Raw genomic sequence first — 27,036 nt, forward strand, 5'->3', positions numbered from 1 at the left:
CTGTCCGACTTTCACATGCAACGCGAATGTCTTCCAGCGTTACAAGGCCTTAAGACCAACCTGGATATACACATCAGTAACCCTGGCAAAGGGATGGGAATAGTCATCCTTAACAAGTGTGACTCTGTCAAGAAAATCAACGCCATTCTAAAAGACAGGTCCAAATTCATATCCATTAGACCTGCTACTCAACACGACCTATCAGCCTTGCTCAAAGTAATCTAATAAAACACTTGCTGGGCTTGTGCAAGAATGATGAGCTGTCACATAATACATATGACAGGGTTCGTCCTCATGATTCACCACGTCTGTGTATGTATGGGCTGCCCAAGACACAAAAGTTGATGTCTCTTTACACCCTATCTTATCTATGACCAGTTCAACACAACATGAATTGGCCAAATGGCTGGGTGAATTGTTACAACCAGTTTTGACCAAGTATTCCACGTATATGGTGAAGGAATCCTTCACAATTGTGAAGGGCCTTTAGAGCCTGCTCTGCCAATCAATAAGATCATGGATGATCTGATTGTAACCTCCACTCCACATTCCTGCCTACCCCGATAACCTTTCAGCCCCTTTTTTATCAAGAAACTATCTAGCTCTGCCTTAAAAATATTCAAAGACTCTGCTTCCACTGTGTTTTGAGGAAGAGAGTTCCAAAGACTCACAACCCTCTGAGAGAAAAACATTTCTGCTCAACTCTGTCTTAAATGAGTGACCCCTTATTTTTAAACTGTGACCCCTCGTTCTAGATTCTTCTACAAGAGGAAACATCCTCTCCACATCGACCCTGTCAAGACCCCTCAAGATCTTATAGGTTTCAATTGTTGCCTCTTAATCTTCTAAACTCCAGTGGTACAAGCCTAACCTGTCCAACCTTTCCTCATAAGTTGTTGCCCATTCCTGGTATTAGTCTAGTAAACCTCCTCTGAGCTGCTTCTAATGCATTTACATCCTTCTTTAAATAAGGAGACCAGTACTGTGCACAGTACTCCAGATGTGGCCTCAGCAATGCACTGTACAACTGAAGCATAACTATTTATGTACTTTAAATAAAAACTAGAAGCCTTACCTTTACTTAGCTTAATCTATTTTAAACTGGAGAAAAACACTTACCCACTACTCACCAATCAGCTCTCACCTTTGTGCTGATGTCACTTTTTGAAGCTTCCCCGCACTTGCGCTGGTTCTGATCTCTCCACCACTCTCTCGCGCTGTCTTGTGATGTCACTGTTCTTATTTTCAACAAGAGCTAACTGCAGGACACCCTTAGCAGACTGCTTCACCGCGATGCTGACTGCAGGACACTTTTCCCAGAAGGGACTGATTCCAGTGCAGTGTGAAGGGACTAATTACAGTGCGGTGTGATGCTCTGTGTGAAGGAACTGATTACAGTGCGGTGTGATGCTCTGTGTGAAGGAACTGATTACAGTGTAATGTGATGCTCTGTATGAAGGAACTGATTACAGTGCGGTGTGATGCTCTGTGTGAAGGAACTGATTACAATGTAGTGTGATGCTCTGTGTGAAGGAACTGATTACAGTGTAATGTGATGCTCTGTGTGAAGGAACTGATTACAGTGCGGTGTGATGCTCTGTGTGTGAAGGAACTGATTACAGTGCGGTGTGATGCTCTGTGTGAAGGAACTGATTACAGTGTAATGTGATGCTCTGTGTGAAGGAACTGATTACAGTGCGGCGTGATGCTCTGTGTGTGAAGGGACTGATTACAGTGCGGTGTGATGCTCTGTGTGAAGGAACTGATTACAGTGCGGTGTGATGCTCTGTGTGAAGGGACTGATTACAGTGTAATGTGATGCTCTGTGTGAAGGAACTGATTACAGTGCGGTGTGATGCTCTGTGTGAAGGAACTGATTACAGTGCGGTGTGATGCTCTGTGTGTGAAGGAACTGATTACAGTGCGGTGTGATGCTCTGTGTGAAGGAACTGATTACAGTGCGGTGTGATGCTCTGTGTGTGAAGGAACTGATTACAGTGCGGCGTGATGCTCTGTGTGAAGGAACTGATTACAGTGCGGTGTGATACTCTGTGTGTGAAGGGACTGATTACAGTGCGGTGTGATGCTCTGTGTGAAGGAACTGATTACAGTGCGGTGTAATGCTCTGTGTGAAGGAACTGATTACAGTGCGGTGTGATGCTCTGTGTGAAGGAACTGATTACAGTGTAATGCTCTTGTGTGTGAAGGGACTGATTACAGTGCGGTGTGATGCTCTGTGTGAAGGAACTGATTACAGTGCGGTGTGATGCTCTGTGTGAAGGAACTGATTACAGTGCGGTGTGATGCTCTGTGTGAAGGAACTGATTACAGTGTAATGTGATGCTCTGTATGAAGGGACTAATTACAGTGTGGTGTGATGCTCTGTGTGAAGGGACTGATTACAGTGCGGCGTAATGCTCTGTGTGAAGGGACTGATTACAGTGCGGCGTGATGCTCTGTGTGAAGGAACTGATTACAGTGCGGCGTGATGCTCTGTGTGAAGGAACTGATTACAATGTAGTGTGATGCTCTGTGTGAAGGAACTGATTACAGTGTAATGTGATGCTCTGTGTGAAGGAACTGATTACAGTGCGGTGTGATGCTCTGTGTGAAGGAACTGATTACAGTGTAATGTGATGCTCTGTGTGAAGGAACTGATTATAGTGCGGCGTGATGCTCTGTGTGTGAAGGGACTGATTACAGTGCGGTGTGATGCTCTGTGTGAAGGAACTGATTACAGTGCGGTGTGATGCTCTGTGTGTGAAGGGACTGATTACAGTGTAATGTGATGCTCTGTGTGAAGGAACTGATTACAGTGCGGTGTGATGCTCTGTGTGAAGGAACTGATTACAGTGCGGTGTAATGCTCTGTGTGTGAAGGGACTGATTACAGTGCGGTGTAATGCTCTGTGTGAAGGAACTGATTACAGTGCGGTGTGATGCTCTGTGTGTGAAGGAACTGATTACAGTGCGGTGTGATGCTCTGTGTGAAGGAACTGATTACAGTGCGGTGTGATGCTCTGTGTGTGAAGGAACTGATTACAGTGCAGCGTGATGCTCTGTGTGAAGGAACTGATTACAGTGCGGTGTGATGCTCTGTGTGTGAAGGGACTGATTACAGTGCGGTGTGATGCTCTGTGTGAAGGAACTGATTACAGTGCGGTGTAATGCTCTGTGTGTGAAGGAACTGATTACAGTGCGGCGTGATGCTCTGTGTGAAGGAACTGATTACAGTGCGGTGTAATGCTCTGTGTGAAGGAACTGATTACAGTGTGGTGTGATGCTCTGTGTGAAGGAACTGATTACAGTGCGGTGTGATGCTCTGTGTGAAGGAACTGATTACAGTGCGGTGTGATGCTCTGTGTGAAGGAACTGATTACAGTGTAGTGTGATGCTCTGTGTGAAGGAACTGATTACAGTGTAATGTGATGCTCTGTGTGAAGGAACTGATTACAGTGCGGTGTGATGCTCTGTGTGAAGGAACTGATTACAGTGTAATGTGATGCTCTGTGTGAAGGAACTGATTACAGTGTAGTGTGATGCTCTGTGTGAAGGAACTGATTACAGTGCGGTGTGATGCTCTGTGTGAAGGAACTGAATACAGTGTAATGTGATGCTCTGTGTGAAGGAACTGATTACAGTGCGGCGTGATGCTCTGTGTGAAGGAACTGATTACAGTGCGGTGTGATGCTCTGTGTGAAGGAACTGATTACAGTGTAATGTGATGCTCTGTGTGAAGGAACTGAATACAGTGTAATGTGATGCTCTGTGTGAAGGAACTGATTACAGTGTAGTGTGATGCTCTGTGTGTGAAGGAACTGATTACAGTGCGGTGTGATGCTCTGTGTGAAGGAACTGAATACAGTGTAATGTGATGCTCTGTGTGAAGGAACTGATTACAGTGCGGCGTGATGCTGTGTGTGTGGTGTTCACCATTTTGAGTCTTCTCTTTTTAATTTCCAGTAACTCCTTTCTCATTCTGATCAACTGTTCTGGTGGTAGATCATCGCTGTTTGAAAAATTATCTCTTTCTCTCCACAGCTGTTGCCTGCCCTTTTGAGTATTTTTTGTTTTTTGTGTTGTATTTCCAGCCTCTGCAGTATTTTGTTTTTGCTGCCCCTAATCATTATACGTTAGCACATGATTGTGCTGATATGGGACTCTTTAGAAATACTGAATGAATTATAATTGAATGATCAGTAATTGCTGTTCTTCTATTTTTCAGACTGTGCAGCCTGACATTAAAGAAGCTAACTGTACTCAAAGAACTGGACAAGGATCTGAACTCTGTGGTCATTGCTGTCAAAATCCAGGTAAGCATCTGATCTGATTCAGCTTTGAGTTTAGTATTTCATTGGCAGCAAATGCATCAAGGGAGCTCCAACATGCATTAACAGTGAAATTAATGCAAGTATTAGGAAGAAAAGAAGGTTTACGCGGCTTCTAAGTCTAATGAAGGGGGATCTCTTCGCCTGAGTTTAAAGGGAGAAAAGAAGCAGGTAAAAGGGCATGAGGGAATCTAGGGAAAACTGCAATGGAGCACCAGGACAGTTGTAAAATGTATCAGCAGCAAATTCTCCCTCTGTTGGAACAGTGAGAGAGTCATCAGCAAGCAAATAAAACCTAAAGGATCCAAATTCAGTTTGAAATGAAGATGTCGAAGAGTTACTAAATGCTGAATGGCTATTTGTGGGAGCCACATTCAGCATCTCCCAGGTTTTGACATTAACAAAACACAGGTTCTACATAGGATGAAGGAACTGACAAGCAATACATTTCCTGGCCAAATAAACTGAACAACAGGTTATTTAGAGAGACTAACGATGAGAATTTTAAAGCACTGACAATGAGGAGTTTCAGTCAGACTGGATACAGTTTGATTCCGTTCCCATGTTCAAGAGGACAGAGAATAACTGGAAAGGGACAGTGCTGAGTTTGATTAACTTGGATGATTTAGACTTAGGCATGGGGAGTACAATGTCAACATTGTATTAGGCAGGCTGACAACAGGAGGATTGTAAAAGATAACTCCTATCAGCCTAACGCATAGAAATTGAATCGAAACCATTTGCTGCTGCTCTCTATACAAACACAAATGGTGAAGGCCTTTTTAAGGCTTTGTCTTCCTGTGCTTCAAGGTACTGTGTATTCCTGCCACCAGATTTCTCTGTTCCTACTCCAATGAGTTTATACACCTATCACTTATGTTTGTTACACGTATTACCAAACACATTTCTGGCATCTTCTACATGTTTTGCATTCGACTAATCTTTGTCCTAAAATCTCTAATTGCCTCTACCCTCGCTTGAATTGTTCTTTTATAAATGAATTTTGTTGTTGAGAGATACGGAAAGGTTGTGAGGGAGGTGACACTTACACGGTTTTTCACTCATTTGTACTTTGTGAATCAGCTACCTGTTAGTCTCCACATTCATTCTCTGTGTTACATTTTGTGTGCGTTCCATTGGCTGTAATGCTTCTTTATTGCACCTGTTTGTGTTTCTCTTATATTAATCCTGTAATGAACATCGAGCAATACCAAATAAGCGCCATTCAAGGAGACTGAATTATGGTGCTAAGTTATCCAAGTGAAGGCCCTTTGTCCAATATACTTGTGGCTGGATTGATACAGATAATCCACTTTAGAATGTTGTTACAACTGGGATGGGAGGAGTGCACTGCCTGTCTCTAGTTCCACTACTCCACCGGTCACAACACATATTTAAATGATTTCTCCAACTAGCTATACGGCCAAATATGTGCTTTACGTGTGAATCTCAGAATGACCACTCAATGCCCAGGTTTCTTAAAAAAACAACAAAATTATTAACTTATTATAAACTTCAAGTAGAAGGCAAAGCTTATTAACATACAAAATGAAATATGAAAGTATAATAGTTACTCTAAGTACCCTAATTCTCTCTCTCCCTCTCTCACACACACAGAGACATGCACACGCGCACTTGCCAAAAAAATAAATAAAATAGAGGAATTCTGCCAAAAGGTCAAAAGCCAATGGTTCAAGGGGAAGAGGATAGATGGTGCAGTCTTTGAAATGGTGTCCGGGTTGTACGATTGGGGTCTCAGCACTGGTCTGCGAAACAATCCATGACTTTTGCACTACTTTTCAGGCGGACGTTGTGGAAAACTTTCAGTCAGTCGATTTCAGAACATAGAGCAACTTCAGAGCAACTCCCATTCATTTTTTGCTTTGGACTGGGTCTGGAGCTTCAGGAGCTGTTGTCTTGAGTAGTTGATTCTTCTTGTTTTATTCCTAAAGCAAAACAGGCCTCCCAGCTTTTAAAGACAGGGGAGGATTTTCCCCTCGTCAGGCGGGCGCAGCAGGCGGGCCCGGGATTGGCTGCGCAATGGTTCGCCCCCACCCCCTGCAATTGGGCCCCGACCGCGATTTCATGCTGGCTGGCCAATTAATGGCCAGTCAGTGTGAATCGTGCGCTGAAACGCGCAGCGCTGCCTGGGTGGGGGGTGAGGAGGTTGTGCACAGAAGTCAGCACACAGAAAGCTCCTGCCCAACGAGAGAAAAATTCTGCCCACAGTTTTCCAGGCATGGATTTTATTCAAAGACATAAACCACCATATGACCCTTTTGTAAACAGTCCACTGGGATCAAGAGGTTTCCAGCTTCTTTAAAACTGCTTCATTCACAGAGTGCAGAAGAGGCCCTTCGGCCCATCGAATCTGCACCAACACGTGAGAAACACCTGACCTACCTACCCAATCCCATTTACCAGCACTGGGCCCATAGCCTTGAATGTTATGATGTGCCAAGTGCTCATCCAGGTACTTTTTAAAGGATGTGAGGCAACCCGCCTCCACCACCCTCCCAGGCAGCGCATTCCAGACCGTCACCACCCTCTGGGTAAAAAAGTTTTTCCTCACATCCCCCCTAAACCTCCTGCCCCTCACATTGAACTTGTGTCCCCTCGTGACTGACCCTTCAACTAAGGGGAACAGCTGCTCCCTATCCATCCTGTCCATGCCCCTCATAATCTTGTACACCTCGATCAGGTCGCCCCTCAGTCTTCTCTGCTCCAATGAAAACAACCCAAATCTATCCAACCTCTCTTCATAACTTAAATGTTTCATCCCAGGCAACATCCTGGTGAATCTCCTCTGCACCCACTCCAGTGCAATCACATCCTTCCTATAATGTGGCGACCAGAACTGCACACAGTACTCCAGCTGTGGCCTCACCAAGGTTCTATACAACTCCAACATGACCTCCCTACTTTTGTAATCTATGCCTCAATTGATAAAGGCAAGTGTCCCATATGCCTTTTTCACCACCCTACTAACCCTCCGCCTTCAGAGATCTATGGACACACATGCCAAGGTCCCTTTGTTCCTCAGAACTTCCTAGTGTCATGCCGTTCATTGAATACTTCCTTGTCAAATTACTCCTACCAAAGTGTATCACCTCACACTTTTCAGGGTTAAGTTCCATCTGCCACTTATCTGCCCATTTGACCATCCGGTCTATATCTTCCTGTAGCCCAAGACACTCAACCTCACTGTTAACCACCCGGCCAATCTTTGTATCATCCGCAAACTTACTAATCCTACCATAGTCATCTATGTTGTTTATATAAATTATGAATAATAGAGGACCGAGCACAGATTCCTGTGGTATGCCACTGGACACTGGCTTCCAGTCACTAAAGCATCCTTTTGTCATCACCCTCTGTCTCCTACAACTAAGCCAATTTTGAATCCACCTTATCAAATTACCCTGTATTCCATGTGCATTTGCCTTCTTTATAAGTCTCCCGTGTGGGACCTTGTCAAAGGCTTTGCTGAAATCCATATAAACTACATCAACTGCACTACCCTCATCTTCACACCTGGTCACCTCCTCAAAAAATTCAATCAAATTTGTTAGGCATGACCTCCCTCTGACAATGCCATGCTGACTATCCCTGATCAAACCCTGCCTCTGCAAGTGGAGATAAATTCTCTCCTTCAGAACTTTCTTATAAAGTGCTGTCTTTTCCAGGAACAGCACCAAAAAGAGTTCTTGCATTAACCCTTTAAGGAACAGTGTCTTTTTAAAAAAACACAAATTCTTCCAGAATGTCCTTGAAGATGAACGATTTTCTGTGAAAGTGTTTAAGACAATGTGCACTGTCAATTCCTTTTAGGAGAAGGGTGGAGGGCGTGTTTAAGATGAATGAGATCAGGAATTCATCGCATGAGAAGTTCCTAGTAGTATGAATCTGCATCTGGCCATTAACATTGTAGTTTTGATGTTGGTTTCACAGAAGGGTGAAGGTTCCACTGACCTGCCCAGAATCCATTATATAATAAATCAGTGTGTGAAGAACTTCTCAATGTCAGTCCAAAAATTCTCTTATATTAGCCTGAAACTGTCGCCTTGCTCTACCCTTCTAATTTAGGTTAAAATCATGATCCAGATTTCCCTTTACTGTGTCATTTATTATGAATATCCTCATTTAGCTTCTTTGAAGACTGAAAAGCCCAGTCTTCTCCAATCATTTCCGAACTCAGACCTTCAGCACCAGGGTTTGAGACTGTGCTGTGGGCTGCCTACAGCACCTGACTCTCACCCCAGCATCTTGGTCACAAAAACCAGAGCAAGTCACAAATTCAAGCCCTTGATATAAATTGGAACTGGTACTGGGCTCAGCATATATCCTGGAACTCACCACTTTCCTCCACATTAATATAGTTTGTCTAACAAGTGCCTGTTAGTTCTTACTTGAGGGTTAATTTCTTATCCATTTCCACTGAATCCCCAGTAACCAGCTGTCACGGACAAAATTTATTAGTGTCCCAATTAAATAATTCCAGCAGCAAGCTTTGTGTGAATTTAAAAATAAATAAGGTTATTTATCATCACAAGCTCACCCCAAATTTAATGCAACGTTTCACTCACTCATCTGACACACACTCTCATACACACAAAGACTAGATGCAGATGAAGGTAATATACCCTTACAGCTTATAATTATCTCAGTCACTTTTGTGTCAGGCTTGTAGTTCCTTCGATGCAGTTGATGCTTTAAAGTTGAAATGAAGGTCTTGTCAAGCAAGGAATTCTCAGCAGACTGTGAGGTTTCCTGTCGTCAAATTTCTAGGAGGTTGGTTCTCAGGTGAAGTTTAACAAGAACAGGTTGGGGAATCCTTCTCTCAGGTAGGGTCTACCACTTTCAAGGTATTGCTGTTTATTACCTTGGTTGCTTGCTGACTTGCAGGTAGTTTGATGGTTTTTGGTAGAACTCTCTGTTTGCAAAACAGCTTCTTGCTGATTTTAAAAGCAGACAACAAAATAGTTCCCTCATCACCACCTGGGAGTTCCTCTCCAAGTCACTCACCATCCTGGCTTGGGAATATATCGCCGTTCCTTCACTGTCGCTGAGTCAACATCCTGGAACTCCCTCCCTAACAGCACTGTGGGTGTACCTACACCACATGGACTGCTGTGGTTCAAGAAGGCAGCTCATCACTACCTTCGCAAAGACAATTAGGGATGGGAAGTAAATGCTGGCCCAGCCAGCGAAGCCCACATCCTGTGAATGAATCAAAAAAACATGTGTCTTCCATAAGTCTAGAGCCCTTTTTGCAAACAAATGGTAGCATGTATGTTGATTCCAATCATCCTGTATTGTCATTTGGTACCTTGAGATTCACCCAGTCTGGTTTGCATCATGGAAACCATCATAATGCAGTGGAAGCTTAGTAGGATCCAATTACATCCGTCCTACACACATTGAGTTTCACTGTCCCCTTTTGTCCAAACAGGGAATCAGGTTGGCTGGAATTCTATAGTCCTTTTGTGTTGATCCATCCTTAAAGGGATTTGTGAATTCCCCGGATGGCTGTGAATGCCTATATTTAATTCGATATTTGTTTGAGGCTTAGGACCGTCTGAATTCCAAAGGTCACATGATTTGCAGCGGTCATTTTAATATTTTGTGTCGAGTTTAAAAAGTATTGACTGAAAATTCATAACATACTGGGACATGATACAGTCTTTCATGTGGAACTTTGCCACATCCTCTTTGTAATTCTTGCTGCACCATGTCATATGGTTTTCCATGGTCCTATCTGGGTTGTCACACACTCAAAATATTGGAGGCTGGTCAGCTAAAGGGCCTGTCTTCTGAATGCATGTTGGCTGCACATTAGCAGGTTATTATTGTACAGATAACCCTCAAGCTTCCTCCTGGTAATTAATTCCATTATTTTACACGGAATTAAAGTACACTATTAAAAAAAAGTTTTATTTCTAGAGGGTTAGAACTGAAAAATAGGGAAGTTATGCTGAACCTCTATCGAACCTTGGTTAATACACAATTAAGGATACTGCATGCAGTTCTGCTCACCATATTATTACAATAATATCGAGGCACTGGAGAGTGTGCAGAGAAGATTAACAAGGATGATTCCAGAAATGCGTGTATTCAGACCAGGAGAGGATTGATAGGCTGGGTGTCTTCTCTCTTGGAAAAAGAGCTGAGGGCTGACCTAATCGAGGTCGTTAAGAATATTAAATGTTTTAATGAAGCGGATACAGAGAGAATTCATTTTTATTTATTCATTCACGTGATGTGGGCTTCGCTGGCTGAGCCTGAATTTATTGCCCATCCCTAGTTGCCCTTGAGAAGGTGGTGGTGAGCTGCCTTCTTGAACCACTGCGGTCCATGTGGTGTAGGTACACTCACAGTGCTGTTAGGGAGGGAGTTCCAGGATTTTGACCCAGCGACAGTGAAGGAACGGTGATATATTTCCAAGTCAGGATGGAGAGTGACTTGCAGAGGAACTTCCAGGTGGTATTGTTCCCATCTATCTGCTGCCTTTGTCCTTCTAGGTCAAGCTTGTCCAACTGGCAGCCTGTGGGGCCGCATTGTGATCCACGAAGCCACTTTATGTAGCCCGCAGTGTCACTGTTTGAAATGCAGGTAGGTAAAATTCAAGGGGGGTGCGTATGAACGTGTGCGTGTGTGTTTGTGTCCGGCTCATTCCCAGAGGATTCTCATTCACCCTCATCCCCACACACCAACAGGGAATCTCTCAGTGGGTGAGGGTGTGTGAGTGAGCACTGGGAGTGAACTGGACACACACACACTCACCCTTTTAAGACCATAAGACATAGGAGCAGAAATTAGGCCATTCGGCCCATCGAGTCTGCTCCGCCATTCAATCATGGCTGATAAGTTTCTCAACCCCATTCTCCCGCCTTCTCCCCGTAACCTTTGAACCCCTTACCAATCAAGAACCTATCTATCTTGGTCTTAAATACACTCAATGACCTGGCCTCCACAGCCTTCTGTGGCAATCAATTCCATAGATTCACCACTCTCTGGCTAAAGAAGTTTCTCCTCATCTCTGTTCTAAAAGATCTTCCCTTTACTCTGAGGCTGTGCCTTCGGGTCCTAGTCTCTCCTACTAATGGAAACTTCTTCCCCACGTCCACTCTATCCAGGCCTTTCAGTATTCTGTAAGTTTCAATCAGATCCGTCCTCATCCTTCTAAACTCCATCGAGTATAGACCCAGAGTCCTCAACCGTTCCTCATATGTTAAGCCTTTCATTCCTGGGATTGTTCTCATGAACCTCCTCTGGAACCCCCCCAGGGCCAGAACATCCTTCCTGAGATACAGGGCCCGAAATTGCTCACAATATTCTAAATGTGGTCTGACTAGAGCCTTATAAAGCCTCAACAGCATATCCCTGCTTTTATATTCTAGTCCTCTCGAAATAAATGCCAACATTGCATTTGCCTTCCTAACTACCGACTCAACCTGCAAGTTAACCTTAAGAGAATCCTGGACTAGGACTCCCAAGTCCCTTTGCACTCCAGATTTCTGAATTCTTTCCCTATTTAGAAAATAGTCTATGCCTCTATTCTTCCTACCAAAGTGCATGACCTCACACTTGCCCACATTGTATTCCATCTGCCACTTCTTTGCCCATTCTCCTAACCTGTCCAAATCCTTCTGCAGCCTCCCCGCCTCCTCAATACTACCTGTCCCTCCACCTATCTTTGTATCATCTGCAAACTTAGCCAGGCTGCCCTCAGTTCCTTCATCTAGATCATTAATGTATAAAGTGAAAAGTTGTGGTCCCAACACTGACCCCTGCGGAACTCCACTAGTCACCGGCCGCCATCCTGAGAAGGACCCCCTTATCCCCACTCTCTGCCTCCTGCCAGATAGCCAATCTTCTATCCATGCTAATACCTTGCCTCTAACACCATGGGCTCTTATCTTACTGAGCAGCCTCCTGTGCAGCACCTTGTCAAAGGCCTTCTGGAAGTCCAAGTAGATAACATCCATTGGCTCTCCTTTTCTAACCTACTCGTTACCTCCTCAAAGAATTCTAACAGTTTTATCAGGCATGACCTCCCCTTGATGAAACCATGCTGACTTTGCCCTATTTTACCATGCACTTCCAAGTATTCTGAAATCTCATCCTTAATAATGGACTCTAAAATCTTACCAACAACCGAGGTCAGGGTAATCGGCCTGTAATTTCCCGTCTTTTGCCTCACTCCCTTCTTAAACGGGGGGGTTACATTAGCGATTTTTCAGTCCTCTGGGATCCTCCCTGACTCGAGTGATTCCTGAAAGATCACCACTAACGCCTCCACTATCTCTTCAGCTATTTCCTTCAGAACTCTGGGGTGTATTCCATCTGGTCCAAGGTGATTTATCCACCTTCAGACCATTCAGTTTTCCTAGCACATTCTCCTTGCTAATGACCACCATACTCACCTCTGCCCCCCGACTCTCTTGAACTTTGGGAATGTTACTCGTGTCTTCCACCGTGAAGACTGACGCAAAGTACCTATTCAGTTCCTCCGCCATTTCTTTGCTCCCCACTACTACATCTCCAGCATCATTTTCCAGCGGCCCAATGTCCACTTTTGCCTCTCTCTTACCCTTTATATATCTAAAAAAAACTCTTGCAATCTTCTTTTATATTACTGGCTAGTTTACCCTCATATTTAATCTTCTCCCTCCTTATTTCTTTTTTAGTTGTCCTCTGTTGGTCTTTGTAGGCTTCCCAATCCCCTGGTTTCCCACTGCTCTTCGCCGCATTGTATGCTTTCTCTTTATGCTGTCCCTGACTTCCCTTGTCAGCCATGGTTGCCTCGTCCTCCCTTTAGTATGCTTCTTCCTAGGGATGAATTTTTGCTGTGTCTCCCAAATTACTCCCAGAAACTCCTGCCATTGCTGTTCCACTGTCTTTCCTGCTAGACTCATCTCCCAGTCAATTCTGGCCAGCTCCTCCCTCATGCCTCTGTAGTTGCCTTTATTCAACTGTAATACCGTTACATCTGATTCCAGCTTTTTCCTCTCAAATTGCAGGGTAAATTCTATCATATTATGGTCACTTCCTCCTAAGGATTCCTTCACCTTAAGCTCCCTTATCAAATCTGCCTCATTACACATCACTAAATCTAAAATTGCCTGTTCCCTACTGGGCTCCACCACAAGCTGCTCCAAAAAGCCATCTCGTAGACATTCTACAAATTCCTTTTCTTGGTATCCACTACCAACCTGATTTTCCCAGTCTACCTGCATATTGAAATCCCCCATGATCACTGTAACCTTGCCTTTCTTACATGCCTTTTCTATCTCCTGGTGTATTTTGTGCCCCACATCCTGACTACTATTCTGAGGCCTGTACATAACTCCCATTATGATTTTTTCACCTTTGCGGTTCCTCAATTCTACCCACACAGATTCTACATCATCTGACCCTACGTCATTTCTTGCTATCGATTTAATTTTATTTCTTACTAACAAAGCAACCCCACCCCCTCTGCCAACCTGTCTATCTTTTCGATAGGATGTATATCCTTGGATATTTAGCTCCCAGTCCTGATCCCCTTGCAGCCATGTCTCTGTGATGCCCACCACATCATACCTGCCAATTTCAATCTGCGCCACAAGCTCATTTACCTTATTTCATATACTGCGTGCATTCAGATACAACACCTTCAGTTCTGTATTTCCCGTCCCCTTTCTCATTGTCGTCCCTTTATCTGATATGCTTGAAGTTAGATTCCTAGCCCTTTCCAAACACTCTGTCCTATTTTGTGTTCTGGAGACTTTAATAGCCTCTCCTGGGCTCTCCTTTCTTTTCAGTTTTGTCATAATTTTCCGTGAAGTTGAATCCAGACCCCCACACGCTAACCTGCTGCTTTGTTTCCCATTAGGCATACTTCTTGGAGTTTTACCCTTCCCTCACCCCCCACTTTCTAGTTTAAAGTCCTGTTGAGCACCCTATTTACCCTTTTCGCTAGAACATTGGTCCCAGATCGGTTCAGGTGGAGACCATCCCAACGGTACAGATCTCTCCTGTTCCAATACTGAGGCCAGTGCCCCATGAAATGGAACCCCTCTTTCCCGCACCACTCCTTTAGCCACGTGTTTACTTCCCTTATTCTCGCGTCCCTATGCCAGTTTTCACATGGCTCGGGTAGTAATCCGGAGATTATAACCCTTGAGGACCTGTTCTTTAATTTAGTTCCTAGTGATAATCCCCAAACAGGTCCTCTTTCCTAGTCTTACCTATGTTATTTGTCCTGACGTGGACCACAACAACTGAATCCTCCCCCTCCCTCTCCAATATCCTTTCAAGCCGGTCAGAGATGTCCCTCACCCTGGCACCGGGCAGGCAACATACCATGCGGGGCTCTCGATCCTGCTTACAAAGGAAGCTATCAATTCCCCTAATTATAGAATCCCCTACAACTACCACTTGTCTTTTTGCTCCCCCTCTTGAATGGCCTCCTGTGCCACGGTGCCGTGGTCAGCTGGCTCATTCTCCCTACAGCCCTCTTCCTCATCCACAAAGGGAACAAGTACCTCGTACCTGTTCGACAAGGTCAAGAGCTGAGGCTCCTCTGTTCCTGAACACAGGATCCCTCTACCAGCCTCACTTGCAGTCACACCCTGCTGACCCTGACCACTGACCGAACTTGAGGTACTTAATCTACCGGGTATGACCGCCTCCTGAAACAAAGCGTCCAGGTAACTCTCCCCCTCCTGGATGTGCTGCAGCGTCCGGAGCTCAGACTCCAGCTCATCAATTCTAAGCCGGAGTTCATCCAGCAACCAACACTTGCTGCAGATGTGGTCACTGCGGCTCTCAATGGGATCTGCCAGCTCCCACATCATATAGCTACAGCACATCACCTGCCCAGCCATCTTGACTTAGATAATTAATTTATTAATGAGCTTGCAGTGTTTTTTTTTCAAATTCGGTGCAGATTTCCTACCAACCAATCAGATCACAGCTTTCCTGTGATGTCACTTTTTTAGTTTTGGCTTCATTTACTCTGTGCCCCAAGGTCACCGCTCCGGTGCTCCTCCCTCCAAGTCTGCTCCCTGGAGACAAGGCCGCAAATCCTGAGGTAAGCTAGATTTATACTCACCGCTCTGGTGCTCCTCCCTCCGAGTCTGCTGCCAGGATTTACTCACCAATCAGCTGCATTTTCTTTAAAATCCACTTTCAGAAGAGTGTCCCTCGCAGGTCTGGTGCACTCCTGAAGGCACTGCCTCTTTCTCTTTTTTAGGTTTGAGGAGGAGGGAGGGCTGGAAACATTACAGCAATGTAATATTTGGGGCTATTCCGTTCTTTGACAGTGGGTCCTCCTCGATTCCCTCCTGAGTCGTAGTGTCTGCGGTGACTTCTCCCAGAATGCTTCAGTCACTTCTCACCAGCGCCCTCTGTTGGATGCTCTTCCTACTGTTGAGTGCAAGAGTCCTTCTCCTCGATTCCCTCCTGAGTCGCGGTGGCTGCGGTGACTTCTCCCAGAATGCTTCAGTCACTTCTCACCAGTGCCCTCTGTTGGAGGCTCTTCCTGCTGTTGAGTGCAAAAGTCCTTCTCCTTGATTCCCTCCTGAGTTGCGGTGGCTGCGGTGACTTCTCCCAGAATGCTTCAGTCACTTCTCACCAGCACCCACCCTCTTTTACACTGCAATAGTTGTCTTTATTTATCACTCATTCCATTTACTTGTCAATTTATTGTTGTGGCATTTTTTGCTTAGCAAGTTGTTTCTTTTCACACGTCAGTTTTTTTGACATGTCGAATGTTGTGCCAAACCTTATCTTTCCAAAATCTGCTCATTAACCCCACCAAGTGTGACAAAAATTGAAATGTGGCCCTCCCACATGAAAAGGTTGGACAATCCTGCCCTAGAGAACACAGCCTCAGTCTCCTCAATCGCTCAATCCCGACCTCCCAAGGATTAGCCTGGTGAACGCCTGTTGCTCTCGTTCTATGGCAAGTACATTCTTCATTAGATAAGGAGACCAAAACTGAACACAATACTCCAGGTGTGGTCTCACCAAGGCCCTATATAATTGCAAAAAATTCCGGATTAAAATGTTGCTAATCCTGATTCCCACTCACCTCCCGTTATCCACAAAAAATTCCGGATTAAAATGTTGGTAATCCTGATTCCCATTCACCTCCTGTTATCCACAAAAAATTCCGGATTAAAATGTTGGTAATCCTGATTCCCCCTCACCTCCTGTTATTCACAAAAAACTCCAGATTAAAATGTTGCTAATCCTGATTCCCACTCACCTCCCGTTATCCACAAAAAAATCCAGATTAAAATGTTGGTAATCCTGATTCCCACTCACCTCCCGTTATCCACAAAAAAATCCGGATTAAAATGTTGGTAATCCTGATTCCCATTCACCTCCCGTTATCCACAAAAAACTCCGGATTAAAATGTTGGTAATCCTGATTCCCACTCGCCTCCCGTTATCCACAAAAAATTCCAGATTAAAATGTTGGTAATCCTGATTCCCGCTCACCTCCTGTTATCCACAAAAAACTCCGGATTAAAATGTTGGTAATCCTGATTCCCACTCACCTCCCGTTATCCACAAAAAATTCCAGATTAAAATGTTGCTAATCCTGATTCCCACTCGCCTCCCGTTATCTACAAAAAACTCCGGATTAAAATGTTGGTAAACCTGATTCCCACTCACCTCCCGTTATCCACAAAAAATTCCGGATTAAAATGTTGCTAAACCTGATTCCCACTCACCTCCCGTTATCCACAAAAAATTCCAGATTAAAATGTTGGTAATCCTGATTCCCACTCACCTCCCGTTATCCACAAAAATTTCCAGATTAAAATGTTGGTAATCCTGATTCGTGCTCACTTCCTATTATCCTGAAAAAAATCCTGGATTAACATGTTAGTAATTCTGATTCCTGTTCACTGTTCATTATCAACAAAAAAAAGTCCTGGATTAAAGTGTTGTTGAATCTGATTCCTGCTTGCTGCTCACTATCCGCATTAAACTCTGGGATAAAACTCTTGATAATTCGGGGGCAGTATTTTGCCCTTGCCAGGGGTGCTCAGCTGGGGCAGTCGGGAAGCCAACCACTGCCTGCAATTGGCTCCACACTCCGATTTCATGAGGCCGGGCCAATGAAGGTCCGCCCTGCATGGATTGCAAGCGGCAGCACTAAGCGCTGCCTGTGTGGGCGGGGGGAGGAGGGAGAGCCACGCCTAGTGTGCAGTTTGTGCATGTGCGCGAAAGAGCACTTCACTTTCCCTGAGGCACAGAGCTGCCTCAGGGAGATTAAAGTGCTGTGTAAAAAAAAAATAAAGAGAATAAAAATTTAATAAAACATATCCCCCCATGTGACCCTGTCACATGAGATGGGACATGTTTTTAATTCAAAAATAAAGTTTTTATTTAATGTTTATTTGCTTATGAAAACCTCATCCCGCTCGTGGACGAGGCTTCCTAAAAAAGTGTAAAGGCCGCGTGGCCTTTTCATCTGCCTGCCAACCGTAAGGTTGGACGGGCAGTGTGAATTTGAATGTAACTGGATTGTTATTGGCCTTAATAGGCTTTTGAAATACTGGTGGGTACGCAGCCGACTCTGGCGTGCGCCTGCCGTACAAAATATCACGAGACTGTGCGATGACGTCAGGACGCACACCCGACGTCATCGCGCATCATTTTACACCCAGGCATGTCAGGTGCGCGCCCGCACACCGAGTGTAATATTCTGCCCCTGATTTTCACTCACTTGCCATTATTCACAAAACCCCTAGGATGAAAATGTCTGTAGTGGTTACAATGGCTGATAGTATCTTGCAAGTATATATTTCAGCCATTGCAGAGCTCTGTTTCAGGTAGAAGAGGAGCCTCATTGTGTTGATTCCATTTTTGGTTTTGTCAGTGGACAGTGCTGTGGCCTCAGGCATCTATCTTAGATCCTCCAAGGTGAGTTCAGTGCTTCTGAGAGAGTGCAGTGTTCATCCAGGGTCCTTCTGTTTTGAGAAGGATGACCTGGAGAGTTTCTGCACCTCGCAGTCTGATCCCACTTTCACCTCTGATTCCTCTGGCACCATCGAGGTAATGCCCAGACAAATAAAGAGACAGCAGAGAAGAATGGGGAACAGGAGTTACCTTGGCTGCTTCAGTGAGCTGTCCAAGGAGGTGACATAGAACTCTCTGCTAGTTGACACCTGTGCAGTATGTCTTATGTCTCTAGCCCCCGAGCTCAAACAACCTGTACTTTCTGCTCTGTATCTCTGTTAGGAGGAGGTACAGATCCAGCTACTCCTTTCTTCAAATTTCTTCCCGAATGGCTTGCTCGCTCCAGAGTTTCCATTGCCCCTTTAAACAGGAGCAGGTTGTTTTTGACATTTTGTTTAATGTCCTGTGAATTTTCATTTCTTTATTTATTTGTCCACAGGATGTGGGCATCGCTGACTAGACCAGCATTTATTGCCCGTCCCTAGTTGCCCTTGAGAAGGTGGTGGTGAGCTGCCTTCTTGAACCACTGCAGTCCATGTGATGCAGGTACACCCACAGTGCTGTTAGGGAGGGAGTTCCAGGATTGTGACCCAGCGACAGTGAAGGAATGGCGATATATTTCCAAGTCAGGATGGAGAATGACTTGGAGGAAAAATTGCAGGTGATTGTGTGCCCATGCATCTGCTGTTCTTGTCCTTCTAGGTGGTAGAGGTCGCAGGTTTGGAAGATGCTGTTGAAGGAGACTTGGTGAATTGCTGGCAGTAACGCCCAGGAGATTTGTCTTCACTTCCTGGAAACTCCAAGAGCAATCCTGGGATACTCATCTTATACCAGCAGTTAGTTGACTGAGTGCTGCACTCTCACTGAAGTGCTGTGAAATGACACACACAGTGAGATGAATTCAGTATAATCAGCGGTAAATAGAAAATGCTTCGGGTGCAAAATCACAGAATTGTTACAGCACAAAAAGTGGCCATTCGGCCCATTGTGTCTGCACTGGGTCTCTGAATGAGCAATTCATCTAGTGCCATCTCGCTCCTTCTCCCAGTAACCCTGCACATTCCTCCTTTTCGGATATCAGTCTAATGCTTCAATTGACCCTGTCTCCACCACATTCTCAGGCAGTACATTCCAAACCCTAACCACTTGCTGCGTAAAAATGTTTCTCCTCATCACTTTTGTTTCTTTTACTAATTACTTTAAATCTGTGCCCTCTCATTCTCAATCCTTTCACTAATGGGAACAGTTTCTCCCCATCCACTCTGTCCAGGCCCCTCATGATTTTGAATACCTCTATCAAATCTCCTCTCGACCTTCTTACTTCAAGAAGAACCGTCCTAACTTCTCCAATCTATCTTCAAAACTGAAGTCCCTCATCCCTGGAACCATTCTCCTGAATCTTTTCTGCACTGTCTACACATCCTTCCTGAAGTTCAGCACCCAGAACTGGACACAATACTCCTGCTGAGGCCGAACTAGTGACTTATACAAATTCAACATAACCTCTTGTACTCTGTACAGGTAGCAAAAACAAAATGGAAAATTTAAATGGGGGCTTAATGGATGGAAATTTACCATTTTTCTGATTGGTTACAGCCACTTTACAATTATTGATCAGATCTACAGTAACTGATTGGAAAGTACCAGCTGTTTCTGAAGCCTGCCTTTCATGTAACTAACTCGGGAATGTGAGCGTGGTTCTTTCAAGTTGTTTCAGTTTTCATTCCCCATACCATCCTAAAGTGTCCTTTGTTAACATGGTGATTGACTGCCCTCAAATCTCTGTTAAATGTAGTATATAAATCCAAGATGTTGCACAGCCTGATGGAGAAATGAAGAATGTGCTGTCAGCTGAATTAGATATTGTGATGGTACGCAATTCTGCTGGACCACAGTGCCTCTTGATGTCCAGCTTTTGGCTACTAGATCAAACCTTACTCTGTTGTAGTTGGCATGGAGGTGGTGACATGCCAAACCAACAGGCCTGTTTGAATCTAACCAAAGAACACAAGACATTTTAGAAACAGGAAAAGGCTGTTGGATCTTCTGATTAGCAATGACCCCTTCCTCTTTCATCATATTTCTTACTCTTTTCTTTTCAGAAATACAGCTAATTGCCGCCCTTTACACAGTCTGCCCGTTCCATTGTCCTTGCCTGGTCACTTATTCTACAACTCAATTATCCTTTGAGTGAAAGGTTCTTCATGTCTTCCCTGTTTACTGCTAATTTCCTACTTACATCTGAATTGGCATAGTGAGCAATTTTCATAGATAAACACAATGGCTGGGATTTGCCGGCCCCATTGTGGCGAGACGCACCCCGGGAGAGTCAGCGGCCCAGCCAAAAGTGGGCGAAGCTGGAAAATCCCACCCAATGTCAAAACAATATTTCAATGTGACAACAGTCAGAGAAGAGGTGCCCTCAAGCTTCAGATTGTGTGCAAGCAAAAAAATTTATATAGATTCTTCTTTTCCCACCAATTTCCATTATTTTTAAATCTATAACTAAAACTTTGTTAGTCTTTCCACCCCACCCCCACTAGAGCTGTACCTTGAGTATCCTGCCTTCCATTCTTAATTAGCACTTTTCTTAGACAATATCACCACCTTCAACACCTCTTTGATCCTTTTGTCTGTGACATCTTTTGATTATCTTCTCCTATCACTGTTTGCTTATCCCCACAACCACCCCACCCTCAACTTCTCTCTCCCCCCGCCCCCCACCTTAGACCAGCTTATATTTCACCTCTCTCCTAACTATACTTCAGTTCTGCCAAAGGGTCGTGAGGACTCAAAACGTCAACTGATTTCTTCTCCACCAATGCTGCCAGACCTGCTGAGTTTTTCCAGGTAATTCTGTTTTTGTTTTGGATTTCCAGCATCCGCAGTAGCTTTTAGCTTTTTGTTTTTATCTCTCTACCTATATGCCACCTTTAATAACTTATGTACGTATACACCCAGGTCTTGAGTACGAGAGTAAGCTTGCAGGGAACATAAAAACTGACTGTAAAAGTTTCTACAGGTATGTGAAGAGAAAAAGATTGGTGAAGACAAATGTAGGTCTCTTACAGTCAGAAATAGGGGAATTTATAATGGGGAACAAAGAAATGGCTGACCAACTAAATGCATACTTTGGTCCTGTCTTCACAAAGGAGGACATTAATAACATACCAGAAATGTTGGGGAACACAGTGTTTAGTGAGAGGGAGGAACTGAAAAAAATCAGTATCAGTAGGGAAATGGTGTTGGGGAAATTGATGGGATTGAAGGCCGATAAATTCTCAGGGCCTGATAATCTACATCCCAGAGTACTTAAGGAAGTGACCCTAGAAACAGTGGATGCATTGGTGGTCATCTTCTGAGATTCTATAGACTCTGGAACAGTTCCTACAGATTGGAGGGTAGCTAATGTAACCCCACTATTTAAAAAGGGAGGTAGAGAGAAAACAGGGAATTATAGACCAGTCAGCCTGACATCGGTAGTGGAGAAAATTCTAGAGTCCATTATAGAAGATTTAATAGCTGAGCACTTGGAAAACAGTGGCAGAATCGGACAGAGTCAGTATGGATTTATGAAAGGGAAATCATGCTTGACAAATCTACTGGAATTTTTCGAGGATGTAACTAGTAGAATTGATGAGGGGGAGCCAGTGGATGTGGTTTATTTGGACTTTCAGGAGGCTTTCGACAAAGTCCCACATAAGAGATTAGTGTGTAAAATTAAAGCGCATGGGATTGGGGATAGAGTATTGAGATGGATAGAAAACTGGTTGGCAGACAGGAAACAAAGAGGAGGAATAAACAGGTCTTTTTCCGAATGGCAGGCAGTGACTAGTGGGGTACCGCAGGGATCGGTGCTGGGACCCCAGCTATTCACAATATATATTAATGATTTAGATGAGGGAACTAAGTGTAACATCTCCACATTTGCAGATGACACATAGCTGCGTGGGAAGGTGAGCTGTGAGGAGGATGCAGAGATGCTTCAGTGTGATTTGGACAAGCTGAGTGAGTGGACAAATGCATGGCAGATGCAGTATAGTGTGGATAAATATGAGGTTATCCATTTTGGTAGCAAAAACAGGAAGGCAGATTATTATCTGAATGGCTATAAATTGAGAGAGGGGAATGTGCAACGAGACCTGGGTGTCCTCATACACCAGTCGCTGAAGGTAAGCATGCAGGTGCAGCAGGCGGTAAAGAAGGTAAATGGTATGTTGGCCTTCAAAGCGAGAGGATTCAAGTACAGGAGCAGGGATGTCTTGCTGCAATTATACAGGGCCTTGGTGAGGCCACACCTGGAATATTTTGTGCAGTTTTGGTCTCCTTATCTGAGGAAGGATGTTCTTGCTATAGAGAGAGTGCAGTGAAGGTTTACCAGACTGATTCCTGGGATGGCGGGACTGACATATGAAGAGAGATTGAGTTGCTTAGAATTATATACGCTGGAGTTCAGAAGAATGAAGGGGATCTCATAGAAACCTATAAAATTCTAACAGGACTAGACAGGGTAGATGCAGGAAGGATGTTCCCGATGGTGGGGGGATTCCAAAACCAGGGGTCACAGTCTGAGGATACGGGGTAGACCATTTAGGACTGAGATGAGGAGAAATTTCTTCACCCAGAGAGTGGTGAGCCTGTGGAATTCGCTACCACAGAAAGCAGCGTAGGCCAAAACATTGTATGTTTTCAAGAAGGAGTTAGATATAGCTCTTGGGGGGCGAAAGGGATCAAAGGATATTGAGTTGGATAATCAGCCATGATCATAATGAATGGCGGAGCAGGCTCGAAGGGCCGAATGACTTATTCCTGCTCCTATTTCCTATTTTCTATGTTTCTATGTCTCTCTGCTTCTGCACACCCTTTAGAATGGTATCCTTTAGTTTATACTGTCTCTCCAAGTTCTTTGTCAAAGTATATCACCTCACACTTATCCGCGTTGAACATCATCCGCCACCTATCTGCCCATTCCACCAATGTCTCTATGTCCTTTTGAAGTTCTAATCTGTCCTCCCCACAGTTTACAATTCTCCCAAATTTTGTATCAAAGGCAAACTTTGAAATTGTCCCCTGCACACCAAGATCTAGATCATTTATATATATATCAGGAAAGGCAAGAGTCCCAATTTCGACCCCTGTGGAACTCCACTACAAACCTTCTTCCAGCCCGAAAAATACCCATTAACCATTACTCTGTTTCCTATCCCTCAGCCAATTTTGTATCCACATTGCTACTGTCCCTTTTATTCCATGACCTATAACTTTCCTTACAAGTCTGTTGTGTGGACTGTATCGACCGCCTTTTGAAAGTCCATATACACCACATCAACGGCCTTTCCCTCATCAACCATCTCTGTTACCATTTCAAAAAACTCCAGCAAGTTAGGTAGACACGATTTTTCTTTAACAAATCCGTGCTGATTCTTCTGAATCAATCCACATTTTTCCATCTGTCTTAATTCTACCCCGAATAATTGTTTCTAGAAGTTTCCCCACCACCAAAGTTAAACTGACTGGTCTGTAATTGCAGGGCAGATCTTTACAACCTATTTTGAACAATTCTCCAGTCCCCTGGCAACTCCCCCAAATCCAGGGAACATTGAAAGATTATTGCCAGTGCCTCTGCAATTTCCATTCTCACTCCCTTCAATATTCTCGAATGCAGCTCATCCGGTCCCAGTGCTTTATCAACTTTTAAGTACCAACAGCTTGCCCAATACCTCCTCCTTATCAATTTTAAACCCTTCTAGTGATTGAGTTTCCTTCTCTGTCACCTTGGCCTGGGCAGCATCTACCTTGTAGGTAAAGACAGATGCAAAGTATTCATTTAACACCTCAGCCATGCCTCTTGCCTCTATGTGTAAATCCCTTTTTTGGTCCCTAATTGGCCCTACTCCTCCTTTTACCACCCTTTTACTATTGATGTGCTTTTAGAATATTTTGGGATTTCCTTTTATGTTAGCTGCCAGTCTTTTTTCATTATCCCTCTTTGCTTCCCGAATTTGCTTTTTCACATCCTTTCTGAACCTTCAGTATTCAGCTTGGTTCTCAATTGTATTTGCTACCTGACACCTGTTGTCAGCATATTTGTTCTTCTTCAACTTAATTTCTATCTCCTTTGTCATCCAGGGAGCTCTGGATTTGTTGGTCCTCCCCTTCCCTTTTGAGGGGACATACCTTTACTGTGCCCAAGCCATCTCTTCTTTGAAGGTAGCCCATTGTTCAGCTACTGTTTCTTCCACCAGCCTTTGGTTCCAGTCTAACCGGCCCAACTCCGTTCTTGCCCCCATTGAAGTCTGCTCTGCGCCAGTTGATTATCTTTACTCTGGATTGACCAATGTCATTTTCCACCGTCATCCTAAACCTTATGATACAATGATCACTGTCCCCTAAATGTTCCCCCACTGACACTTCATCTACTTGGCTCATCTCATTCCCAAGAACCAGGTCTAGCAGTGCCTCCTTTCTCATTGCACTGGACACATACTGCTGTAGGAACTTTTCCTGAACACAACCTGGGAACGCTTGTCCCTCACTGCCCCTTACACTACCACTATCCCAGTCTATATACGGGGAATTAAAGTCCCCCATTATATCTACTCTATGATGTTTACACCTCTCTGTAATTCCCTTACAGATTTGTTCCTCTATATCCTTCCAAGATGCTGGTGGTCTACATATTACACCAAACAATGTAATTGCACCCTTCTTATTCCTTAGCTCTAGCCAAATCGATTCTGTCCTTGAATCCTCTGAGATATCCTCTTTCTCCAGTACTGCAATACTCTCCTTAACCAAAAATGTCACCCCTCCTCCTTTTTTCCCTTTCCTACCTTTTCTGAACACTGTAACCAGGAATATTTAGCACCCAGATCTGCCTTTCCTTAAACCAGGTCTCTGTTATCGCCACAACATCATCATCCCACAGGGCAATCTGTGTCTGTAACTCCCCAATTTTATTAACTATACTCTGTCCATTCACATACATGCAGTGTAACCCTGATTTAGACTTCATCACTTGCTCCCTTACTCCGACTCCACCTATTAACTTACTATTCTCTATTTTAGTGCTATCTGTCTCTCCCAGCATACTGTGCACCATGGTATTACGTTCTAATATTCCCTCCTGATTCCCACACCCCTGCTGAGTTAGTTTGAATCCTCCCGAACAGCATGAGCAAAACGACTTGCTAGGAACTCAGTCCCAGCTCTGTTCAGATGCAACCCGTCCAGCTTGCACATGTGCCATCTCCGCTAGAGCCAGTCTCAGTGTCCCAGGAACCTAAAGCCCTCCCTCCTGCGCCGTCTTTCCAGCCACGCATTCATCTTCCTTATCCTCCTATTTCTGTACTCACTGGCACGTGGCACTGGGAGTAATCTGGAGATTACTGCTTTAGAGGTCTGATTTCAGGACCACATCCTCCTTCCAACTTATGTCGTTAGTACCAATGTGGACCACGACCTCTGGCTGTTCACCCTCACCCACAAGAATGTCGTGCAGCCGTTCTGTAACATCCTTGACCCTGGCACCAGGAGGTAACAAACCATACTGGAGTCATGTTCACGGCTGCAGAAACGCCTGTCTGCTCCCCTAACTAAAGAATCCCCTATCAATTCTGCCATTCCACTCTTCTTCCTCCCCTCCTGTACAGCTGGGCCACCCATGGTGCCACGGGCTTGGCTCTTGCTGCACTCCTCCAAGGATCCATCACCCTCACTGATATTCAGAATGTAAAACCAGTTAGTGAGCGGGACCTCTGGGGACTCTTGCATTACCTGCGTGTTTCTCTTGGACTGCCTGGCAGTCACCCATTCCCTATCTACCTGCTTGCCCCTAACTTGCGGTGTGACCACCTCTCTGAACATGCTACCCACGTAGTTCTCTGCTTCTTTCTCCCCGTTCCGTGTAACTCCCGCAGGTCCGCCTCTCCGACTGCTCTTCCCGAAGGTGAGTGATGCAGGCCGTGCTCCCCGGGCTGTATTTATTTTCTCCCCGCTCCATGTATCTCCTGCAGGTCCGCCTCTCTGACCGCACTTCCCAAAGGTGAATGATGGGGGCACTGGAGGCGCTGCTAGACCTGGTTCTTGGAAATGAGGCGGGCCAAGTAGATCAAGTGTCAGTAGGGGAACATTTAGGAGATAGTGATCATTGTATCGTAAGGTTTAGGTTGACAGTAGAAAAGGACAATGTGCAATCCAAAGTACAAATAATTAACTGGAAGAGAGCCTACTTTGATGAGGCAAGAACGGAGCTGGGCCGGATAGACTGGAACCAAAGGTTGGCGGGAAAAACTGTGGCTGACCAATAAGCTACCTTCAAAGAAGAAATAGTTTGGATACAGTCACGATATATCCCCTCAAAAGGGAAAGGTAGGGCAAACAAATCCAGAGCTCCCTGGATGACAAAACAATCTAGGAATTAAGATGAAGAAGAAAAAGTGCGCTTATGCCAGGTGTCAGGTAGAAAATACAATTGAGAACCAAGCAGAATACAGAAGGTTCAGAGGGGAGGTGAAAAAGTAAGTAAGAAAAGCGAAGCAGGATTATGAGAAAAGATTGGCAGCCAACATAAAGGGGAATCTATAGGCACATAAATAGTAAATGGATGGTAAAAAGAGAAGTAGGGCCGATTAGGGACCAAAAAGGGGCTTTACACATGGAGACAGGGGGCATGCCTGAGGTGTTCAACGAATACTTTGCATTTATTTTTACCAAGGAAGAAGATGCTACCCAGGCCATGGTGACAG

General features: G+C 44.5%; 1 protein-coding gene across 1 annotated transcript in view; it reads left to right on the forward strand.

Annotated features, from left to right (window-relative positions):
* Positions 1 to 27,036, forward strand: part of LOC144672951 (phosphofurin acidic cluster sorting protein 1-like) — a gene marked incomplete at its 5' end in the record, with an annotated part of 203,737 nt that overhangs the window by 37,395 nt on the left and 139,306 nt on the right. Inside the window, one exon of the mRNA XM_078534956.1 lies at positions 4,225 to 4,312. Within this exon, the coding sequence (XP_078391082.1) occupies positions 4,225 to 4,312 (88 nt within the window). The remainder of the gene's footprint in view (positions 1 to 4,224; positions 4,313 to 27,036) is intronic.

This window comes from Cetorhinus maximus, unplaced genomic scaffold, assembly GCF_964194155.1.
Source record: "Cetorhinus maximus unplaced genomic scaffold, sCetMax3.hap1.1 HAP1_SCAFFOLD_163, whole genome shotgun sequence".
In the NCBI taxonomy this organism is placed as follows: domain Eukaryota; kingdom Metazoa; phylum Chordata; class Chondrichthyes; order Lamniformes; family Cetorhinidae; genus Cetorhinus; species Cetorhinus maximus.